Below are 10,603 nucleotides of genomic sequence, written 5' to 3'. Positions count from 1 at the left end.
GGTTCTAAAAGAGATACCAGCAGAGAACATCTCACTTTTGGAAGCATTCAATTTCATACCATACATGGTATAAAATTTGTCTAAAACAGTAATAACACCTGTCACTGATTCAAGGTTACCTTTGCAGAAAATTAGAAGGCCATCAGCAAAAGAGAGATGAGTGAGACTAAGCTTCTTACATTTGGGATGAAATTCAAAAAGATCTCTAGAAGTATCAATATTAAGAAGCTTAGAGAGAATGTTCATAGCAAGAACAAATAAGGTTAGAGATAAAGGGTCCCCTTGTCTTATGCCTCTTTCATCTTTGAAATATCCAATCAATGAGTCATTAAAAGATATAGAATATCTTGCTTCAGAAAAACAGACTTCAATCCATTTAATAAATAAAGGAGGCAGCTTGATACCTTGCTAGGATTTGTGATCATAGGAACCAATGTAATGATGGTGGAATTAAAAGCTGGATGGATGAAAGAATTTTGGAAAAAGAATTTTACAGTTTTGATAACACCCTCTCCAATAACAGTCCAGGACTTCTTAAAGAATAAAGGAGAATACTCTTCTCGGCCAGGAGCTTTATCATTTCCTTGAATAAAGAAAGCTTGTTTTATCTCCTCAACAGTAATATTTTTCCCTAAATTTGCAAGTGCATCTCTAGGCAAGTTTAGATTGAGCAGATTTTTCAGGGTAGTAGGATCAGTGATAATAACATTGATGTCAACAATTCCCAACTGTTTTTTTTAAAGAATTCAATAAGTTCAAATGCCATATCATCAAAGCTTTCTAATCTGCTTAAGAGCTCTAATGGTTTCTTTTTTGTTTCTTGAGGCAATAATAGAGTGGAAAAATTTTGTACATTTATCCCCCTCCTTGAGCCACTGTATTTTAGATTTTTATTTGAGAAACATGGTTTCATCAGCTTCAAGGGAAGAAAGTTCATTTTGAATTCTCAGCGCAGTGTCAATGGAACTATTCCCCTTAAGAGTTAAAAGCTGGAGCTGTTCAAGCTCAACTTTCTTTTGTTTCACCCTATCAGAGATGTTGCTGAAATGCTTCTTGTTGATAGTCCTCAAATAAGCCTTAAACCATTTTAGCTTTAGGAAAAGAGTTGTCATAGGATTTCCTTAAACAGGAAGCTGTCAAGACTGTTGTACTTCAGTCAGGAAGTTTGGAAGGGTAGTTCAGACATTGAAGAATTTGAAAGGCTAAGGGTAATTTAAATGAGCAGTTTTGTTAAGCCAAACAATGGCCATGCAATGATCAGAAGGACTAGGAGCCATAAATTCAACAGAAGAATTCAGAAAAGAAGTAACCCAAAATGAATTTATAAGGACTCTGTCAATTTTCCTAGCAAGAAAAGTCTCATTCTGTTTGTTGCTCCAAGTGTAAGTTGGCCCAAAAAATGGATGATCATGGAGAAGGAGGTCATTGAGAGTTTCTTTGAATTCATTCATATCAGTAGAGGAATAAGGACCCAGAATATCATGGTCAGAGCTTTTATTAGAATTGAGGAAAATATTGAAGTCTCTACCAAGAATCCAAGGGTAGGAGCCATAGCTAGAGTCAATGTCTCTAAGGTGTTGCCAAAGAAGTCTTCTTTGAATTCCATCATTATTTCCATAGATAGCAGAGATGGCAAAAGGAATACCATTAAAATGCCCTTTGACAGAGATACATTGGGCAGAGGCATGACAAAAACAAAAAGCCAAATCTTTTTTTCCAAAGGATCCATATTCTACCATTGAAAGCATAATCATAGTTAAAACAAAAATTCTAATTGCTGAACTTATTCTTAATTAAATCTTCAAATTTTTTTGCTTTTACTCTAGTCTCTATCAAACAAAGAACACCAACTTTATACAGATTTTCCCTAAGCAGGATTTTATTTTGTTTTTGAGGATGATTTAATCCTCTGACATTCCAAAAACAAACAATCATTGGGATGAAGAAGCTGAGACACCCCCACTAACTCTATCAGAGTTACTCTTAACTTTGCCTATTTGCTATTTCTTTTTAGTTTTAAGATCCTTGATAAGTAAAGCCACACCCGAAGCAGCAGCCCGAGGTTTCTTACTTTGTTCCTCTAATGAAGGGGAATTCTCATCGACAGAATTAATAATTTCAAATCTGTTGGAGGAACCTTTAAGAGCAAGTTTAGATTTAACCTTAACAGGTATTCTTCTACCTCTCTTTGGAACAGTTGGAACATTGTTCCCTTTATCAGAGGGTTCTGATTGAATAGGGGAAGAAGGCAAGTCTTCAACAGAAAAGTCATTAAGGTTTAAGGAAGGAGTAAGGGAATTGTTAACAACATTTGTAATATCTGGCTTTAAGATCACTTCTGTCAGATTAGAGATAGAAGTATTAGTAGAATTGTCTTTGATTTCAAGATATGAGCAAAAAGGTTAATTTGAGGGGACATAATCACTATTGAGTTTCTCTTTTAGAGAAAGAGAGACAATAGGTTCAGGATTCAGAGAAGAATTAGAAGTTTAATTGGGTTTAATATCAGAACTAGTAGCAGAAACACTCTTCTTCCTCCAAATCTGTGGAGGAGCAGGTTTTACACTTGGTTTGATTAAAAATCTTTTCTCACTATGCCCAAAAGAATTGCAACTCTTACAGCTTTTTGGGAGCCAAAGAACTTCCACAAAGATCGTGGCAATCTGCCCATTTGCCAGAACAACATCAACAGTTCGAGGAATTACATCTTGAACTCCTACCTCAATACAAACTTTTGCAAATTCTAATATAGTTTTAGAGGCAGTAATGGAGTCCATAGTAAGAGGATTACCAATGACAATAGATAAATAACTCAATCAATCTCTCGAAAATAACTCGAGAGGCACATTATAGAGATGCACCCATAATGGTATTTGAGACAGATCGAAGTGTAATCTTGTAAGATTAGGCTCCCATTTCCTTAAGATTAATGGCTTGTTTAGTATGTGCCAAGGGCCATTTTCAGTACCCAATCCCTAGCTGAAACCGAATTGAAAGAGAATAAATATAGATTGCTACCAGCCAAACTGACCTGGACTCGAGTCTCTTTCGAAGGGTTATTCCACAGATTTTCAACAATCTTCTACATTGTGGAAAATTTTGAAACAGCCCCGAGAAATTGCCCCACCAGAGAAGATTTCCATTCAGCAATTCCCTCTTCGAAGACTTCTGGAGGAGGATGGATAACCAGTTTGGGGTCTCAAGATTTAGGGGGAAATAATTTAAGTTCCTGCCCAGATTGACATGTGAAAAGTTTCCTCCAATCCATGCTGAAGAGATAGGAGAAGACTACCAGGTATAACAGACCATGAAATACGTAAAACACACTAGAGGAGCACCACGAAGTCTCCGATCCGTTATGCCAGCTAACATACGCCCAGAGAAACTTGCTATCGTGCGCCCATTATTACTTTAATGTATGTGAGTAAAACATTATTTTTTTTACCAGAAATGTTAATATTGGACACTTTACCGAAAATATTAAAAAGATTAATGTTTTAGGTAAAAAAAATAATGTTTTAATTAATTTTTTACTGAAAATATTAAAAAATAATAACATTTCCGATAGCACATTTCTTTAACCATATATTAAGACTGCGTATGGCATAACTTCCCTGGAGCTGAATCCAATTTCTTTAAATTCAAATTAGAAAGCTGCGTAAAAGTTACCCCAAACAGTAACCTACCTGAATTTTTATTCATTTTTATGATCTAATTTTAAAAAAAATGTATTTCAATTATTTATATTACCAATTTATTAAAATTTAATCCTTTATGTTATTGATTGTTATATTTTAGTCCTTGAGCCGCTAGCTCTAGTTTGATGCAATAACACATTAGTGAAAAAAATGTAAATTTTTAATTTAACTCTTAAACTTTGTATAAAATATCATTTTGACCGTAAATTTTAGATAAAATATCCATTTGATATATGAATTCGTTTTAAGTCATCTACAATCTATCATCACACGTCACTCTCTTCGACCACTGTCGATCATTGCTGATCGTCGTCAACGACAACGTTTGAACTCTAAAACTTTTAGATTACTCATATTTTATCTTTTAACCATAAATTTAATATTTATCTCATCAAAAATTATATTGAATTCAATAAATTTAATTTAAAATCATTCCACTTCTTTTAAAATTAAATTTACAATAATAAAATTATTATTAATATTTCTTAAAAGTTAAAAAATAAATTTATATTTTTTGTATGTTAAAATTTGAATATTCGATTTGTTTTTTTTTAGTTTTTTGGATAATTCAGATTAGATATCTGAAAAGAATTTGGATAATCATATTGGATACGGGTCGAATGAATTCCAATTTCGAATTATCCGAAAATTCGGAGAGAAAAATTGAGATTTTAGATTTTACATACACTTTAGCACAATAAATGAGTAACTCTAACATATTAAAGCTTTAACCCAATAAAAATTAGGATATTTAATTATTTATTGTATGTGAGTAAATTATATATATATATATAACATAGTAGAGGTATCAAATAAATTGCATTAAATCACAAAACATAAAATATAAAATTATGTTTTGTCAAATTAAACTTTTATATTCGTATTCAGATATTTAACTACTCAATCTAAAAATTCGAATATGTAATATTTTTAATCTTACAGGGATCACTATTTTAAATATCCAAAACTTTTAGATGCCCAAAATTTTCAAATAAAATTTGGATATGTAATAATTTCAATCGTATATGGATCACTATTTTAAATATCCAAAATGTTTAGATACCCAAAATTTTCAAATCAAATTCGGATATGTAATATTTTCAATGGTACAGGGATCACTATTTTAAATATCTAAAACTTTTAGATGGCCAAAAATTTCAAATGAAATCATATCGGGTATCGGAGTTTACGCACCCGTGAATAGGGGTGTAAACGAGTCGAGCTTGACTCGACTCGAAAACTCTGAAATGGAGCTCGACTCAACCCAAAAACTCGCGAGTTCAAAAATTTTAAGCTCGACTCGAACTCGAAAAGGTTTGAAGTGAAAAAAAATCTTAAACCTAACTAGATTGAAGCCTCAAACTCGAACTCGAACCTTAAATATATGAAAACCTTACTGTATTTTAAAAAAAATCAACACATAAATGTTAATATTATTAATAATTTATTTTTTAAAAAATAAAATCTTAATATATTATATTTTCAAGTTGCTCACGAGCTTTTCGAATTGAGTATCAAGTAGCTCGTTTCGGCTCGTTAAGAATTCAAGTCGAGCTCGAACTCAAGTCGAGTTTATTCAATCCAAGTATTTATCGAAACTTGACCGAATCTATCTCGAGTAGCTCACGATTTGTCTCGTCTCATTTACGTACCTACCCTTGAATATCCATCCCAAAAGTTTTCTCATGATCACGAAAACTTGATCCGCCCGTTCATACGGGTTCCACGATTGACAATCCGCATTCGATTCCACCACCTCCTTACATTAAAAGAAAAAGAAGACAAAAAATCAGTTGCCCTTTCCAAATTTTGACTGTGAAAACGTTACCGCAAACAAAGCAAAACTCTTATGGCCACCGCCGCCTCCATTTCCCTCACTCTCCCCACACAAGCTCCCCGTCTCTCCACCTCGGTCGCCGCTCCTCTTCGATCAATTTGTAATCTTCCTTTGGATTCCCTCCGCTCTAACGTTTATTCTCTTAGAAACCCCAACTTTCGAGTCTCTGCTTCTTCCATGAGAATCGGAACGCCGGAGAAAATCTCCAAGACGTCGTTCCTTGACCGAAGGGAAAGTGGATTCCTTCACTTCGTCAAATATCACGGCCTTGGAAACGACTTCATTTTGGTAATTTCTCTTAATTATTTCTATTGTAGCTTAGAAAATTCTGTGCGAAATTATCTTAACTAAACTGTTGTTTATTGGCATAGGTTGATAGTAGGGACTCGACAGAACCGAGGATTACGCCAGAGCAAGCGGCGAAGTTGTGCGATAGGAACTTTGGTATAGGTGCTGATGGAGTGATTTTTGCAATGCCGGGAGTCAACGGTACGGATTATACTATGCGAATCTTCAACTCTGATGGCAGCGAGCCTGAGGTAATCAGTCTTTTGTGATTCAAAAGTTGTTAAAAGAACTATATCTTAGTGAATATATTTGATTGAAATCGAAACAGAACATTAAATGTAAAAACAAGTTGAAAGCAATTCTTTGATAACTACTACATACCTTACAGATAGTTATTGTATTGTGTCAAGCCTGGGGAGTCTAATTAGTGATAATAAGGAGATTGCTAGCAGCTTTGGTTTTATCTTGTTCAAGCATATCTTGAGATCTGGTGATTAACTGGGCCATAGCCAAATATGCGTCTTTAGGTACTGAGAATCATTTTACATGGTGGCATATTTCACCATTTTTTTTGGTCTGTGGATTTTTATTGATTCATCTATGATTAATGAGTTAACCATGACAGGTGCACTCTTTTCCACTTGTTGTCTTTGGAGAGTGTTTTGTTAATGGGGGCATCCTTTTCATAAAAAAGTTTGAAATGTATAATTCATTTAGTGAAGAATCTACTTTGTCAATTCTGAATCAAAATGCTTTTTTTGCCTTTTTTTATCGAAGCTAAAATCTAGTAGTTTAAGTGAAAACCAGCAGAGTCTTGGGTTGTCACTTCGATTTTGCTTCTCTGGTTGAATCACTAAAATTTAATATCGAGTGGTTTCTTGGATAGAGTGTTTTTTTGGGTGAAATTAGAATTTTCGTTTACGTTTTTAATTAATATTTGTTCTTATAGATGTGTGGCAACGGTGTACGCTGCTTTGCCAGATTCATTGCTGAACTTGAGAATTTACATGGGAAGCAAAGGTGCAGATAATGGCGTGTTATATTCTTTGGACTGTCATAATTTTGCTTTATGCAGTTGTTTGAAGCAATTTTTTTCTCTTTGCCCGTAAGCGCAACTTCATTGTTAAAAAGAACAGTTTTTCTTTGGAGTTTCATTCTCTTTTCCTAAATTTATGCAGTTTTACTGTGCATACTGGTGCGGGTTTAATTGTTCCTGAAATTCAAGAAGATGGGAAGGTATTTTATTGGAACCCTATACGTTACAGTACTTTGTATATGGTGCTTAATGCATCTAACTTTAAGCAATATAATCTCAGGTTAAAGTTGATATGGGCGAACCAATTCTTAAAGCATTGGATGTTCCTACAAAGTTACCAGCTAATAAAGATCAAGCTGTTGTTAAATCTGATCTTAATGTAGATGGAGTAATTTGGAATGTTACTTGCGTTAGTATGGGAAATCCACATTGTATAACTTTTGGCAACAAAGAAAGCCAGGTTTGTTTTGGGATAATGATTGATGAAAAGATTAACGTGGAGCTTATACTTATATTAACTATTTGTAATTATATGTACTCTGCAATATTTGAATAATTTTGCTCAGTATATACTGTCCAGATATACAGTCAATTATTTGCTTGAGGAGTATCATAAACCTTTCACCCTCTGGTTAAAGCCTTAAAAAAATAGGGTAAACTATGCATATAGTCCCCTATGTTCAGGGTTTGATAGACTTTGGTCATCAACTTAAAAATTAGGGGAAATGGTCCCTAACATTATCGATTCATTCGATTTTAGTCCCTCAACCATTAATTTTCGTTAACCCCCTTTTGTTTAAGTCCCTAACATAGATGAGCGACTAAAATCGTACAGAAGTTAACAGCTAAGGGACTAAAATCTAACGGACTGATAATGTCAGAGACAAATTGTACGAATCGATAATGTTAGGGATTATTCTCCCTTAATTTTTAAATTAGTGACCAAAGTCGGTCAAACCGAAAACATAGGGGACTATCTGCATAGTTTACCCAAAAAAATACGAGGAACAGTTAAAAGAGCTGCTTGCTCTTGCCAATCTTGTACAACTATAACAAACTATTCATCAGCACCTGCTAAATTGTCTCTTGCTTCCATTTAATTACTTGTTCTAGAAGGAAATGGATTCCTTGACTGGTTTCTTGAAATACATATTTCTTGTTCGTCCTCCTCTCCTCATTTGCATTTCTGATATATCTTTTTTTTGCTTAATGATTGTGATCGAGCAGAATTTGACTGTGGATGAACTCAATTTAGCAGCGATTGGTCCTAAATTTGAGCAGCATGAAATGTTCCCAGCTAGGACTAACACAGGTTTGTTATTATCTATCATCTGAGATATATTCTGCGATCAATTCTACGGATAACATCTATTATCACAGCTTCATGCTTTTCGTTGGTGATGAAATGATTCTCCTATTGCATGATTGTCATTTATCTCCTTTTGTTAAGCAAATCCACTCTCTAACCATGGTTGTCTCTTCTCTGGTTAGAATTTGTGGAAGTTTTTTCTCACGAGCACTTGAAAATGCGTGTATGGGAGCGTGGAGCAGGTTAGCTTTATCTATCATGTTCATGTATAAAATGGGGTATCATTTTGGGTTAGGTTTTGCTCTTGTTAAAAGCTCATTTCAATCGCCATTCAGGAGCAACACTGGCTTGTGGAACCGGAGCTTGTGCTGTGGTTGTTGCTGCTGTTCTTGAAGGACGTGCCGGAAGGGTAAGTTTTCCCACGTGATGTTTATATTGCGTTAGCGAAATAAGGTCAATCAGCTTATGTGCATGAGATGAGACACTGAGGTATCTTCATCTCAAAAGTATTTCACATGTTTTCTTATGGCAAAGAGTTGGAATTCGATATTCCAACCGCAAAAGTGAGGGTCTTTTCGTTTTTTATTTGTCATAATGTCAGAATTAGCCCCCAACGTTTATCAAAATGGTCATTTTGGTCCCATTCTTTTTTAGAGCATTTTGGTCCTAATATTTCATTTTAGGGTAAAAAGGCCCCTAATGTTTGATCAAATAGTCATTTTGACCCTTATTCTTTGTTTCTAGAGCAGTTTGGCCCTCAACCCTTCATTTTAGGACAAAAAGGCTCATATTTTGGAGTGTTGACTGTTTGTTAAGTAACAATTTTCGTCTATAGAGGTCTTTTTACCCAAAATTGAAACGTGTTCCCAAAACAAATATGGGTTAAAATGATTATTTTGGTAAACGATGGGAGACTAATTTTGACATTATGTCTTCTATTTTTTTTTCAGTTAATGAGTTACTTGATAATTGATTTTGTGAAATAGAGTTGCACGGTGGATTTACCTGGAGGTCCGTTAGAGATTGAATGGAAGGAGGAAGACAATCATGTGTACATGACAGGCCCGGCCGAAGCAGTGTTTTACGGATCAGTTGCGGTGTGATGATTCTAATATTGCTAAGCTCATGAATTTTATTTGATTTGAGGCTTTTCCATCATTAACACGGTTGTTCTTTTGGTCAAATAATTGATTACTTTCCTAGGTTGTTTTAATTTGATTAGACAAATCATGCAAATAATTTCTTATTAACTCCATACGAGGATTTAATCCTTCTAGAGTAAAAGTATTTTTAACTCCATAAATGAAATTAAAATGATAATTTTATATCAATAGATTGAACAACAGTTTCGCCGGTAAAGATAAGATAGGGTTGTTATTTTTAGAGATTCTGGATTTTTACTAGGGATGGACATAGGATCTGAACCTGACGGGTTTCGACCTGACCTGATCGGATCTGTTTTTTAAAAAAAAAACCGGGTTCGAGTCAGGTTGGGTTTTTTAATGTGTTATTCGGGTCTGGTTGTGTTCGGGTTTAGGGTGAAAAATACTTAACCTGACCCGGAAAAATATATAATTTTATCTTATATATTTAGGAATAATTACAATAATATCCTTCTATATATATATTTTTTTCCAATTAAGTCATTGTTTTTATTGAATAAAAATAATATTTTTTATTATTTCGGGTTAGGTCGGGTTATATTTTTAAGTTATATAACGAGTCGGGGTCGGGTCGGGTGGAATCTTGATTTGGTCGGGTCGGGTCAGGATTCGGGTGGAAGATTCCATCTTCTAGGGTCGGGTCGGGTGAACAAAAAATCAGACCCATGCCCATCTCTATTTTTAACGGTGTAAATTATTAGAATTCAAATTAAAGGATAGGGTTGTTTTTTCTAGAGATTTTAAATTATTAAAATTTAATATTTTAGTTGCATTGCTCATGTAAAATTTTGCATGTTTTTTTTATCATTCTCATGGGGATTTTTTTTTAAATACAAGCAATTAAAATCAACAAAATGGGCTAAAAGTCATTTTCTCCTGCATTAAAAGTTAATAGGTCTTTATCATTTTAATTAGGAATCGGTTCAACATATACAAATCCAATGTTATGTCTGTTAATATTAAACTTTTTATTCAAAAAGTGAAGACTATGGGTTGGATAACTAAGTAGTATAGGTACACAAATCAAATACAAAACATATGATCTAATCCAATTAGCTTTCAAACAAACGATATATTATCTTACAAACGTAATTATTTAAATTTAAATATTATATTTTAACCGATTATTTTCACTATGATTAAGTGCATGATAAAACTAATAGCTTCATTTTTAAGTTCCTGAATTTAGGGGTGTGTAAAAATATCCGACCCGCAAACCCGAACTTAAAAAAACCGGGTATATTTTAAAAAAAATTACCCGATCGGGTCGGG

The 10,603-nt window shown here is 33.9% G+C and overlaps 1 protein-coding gene across 1 annotated transcript; it reads left to right on the top strand.

The window, feature by feature from the left end:
* The first annotated feature begins 5,503 nt into the window (after window positions 1-5,503).
* On the top strand, window positions 5,504-9,381 carry LOC120199838 (diaminopimelate epimerase, chloroplastic-like). The gene is made up of 9 exons (XM_039200833.1): window positions 5,504-5,823; window positions 5,907-6,074; window positions 6,773-6,843; window positions 7,002-7,059; window positions 7,140-7,319; window positions 8,087-8,171; window positions 8,351-8,410; window positions 8,504-8,577; window positions 9,155-9,381. The coding sequence occupies exons 1-9, from the start codon at window positions 5,548-5,550 to the stop codon at window positions 9,269-9,271; spliced, it is 1,089 nt and encodes a 362-aa protein (XP_039056764.1). The 5' UTR covers window positions 5,504-5,547; the 3' UTR covers window positions 9,272-9,381.
* The last annotated feature ends 1,222 nt before the right edge of the window (window positions 9,382-10,603 follow it).

This window comes from Hibiscus syriacus, unplaced genomic scaffold, assembly GCF_006381635.1.
Source record: "Hibiscus syriacus cultivar Baekdansim isolate YM2019G1 unplaced genomic scaffold, ASM638163v2 tig00005582_pilon, whole genome shotgun sequence".
Taxonomy (NCBI): Eukaryota; Viridiplantae; Streptophyta; class Magnoliopsida; order Malvales; family Malvaceae; genus Hibiscus; species Hibiscus syriacus.
Note: the sequence above shows the minus strand (reverse complement) of the source record. Positions and strands in the feature narration are given on the sequence as shown.

Coding starts and splice junctions, on each gene's coding strand:
- LOC120199838 (XM_039200833.1), top strand. CDS start 5,548: ATGGCCACCGCCGCCTCCATTTCCCTCACTCTCCCCACACAAGCTCCC. Junction 5,824..5,906: donor TTGGAAACGACTTCATTTTG/GTAATTTCTCTT, acceptor TTATTGGCATAG/GTTGATAGTAGGGACTCGAC. Junction 7,060..7,139: donor AAATTCAAGAAGATGGGAAG/GTATTTTATTGG, acceptor ATATAATCTCAG/GTTAAAGTTGATATGGGCGA.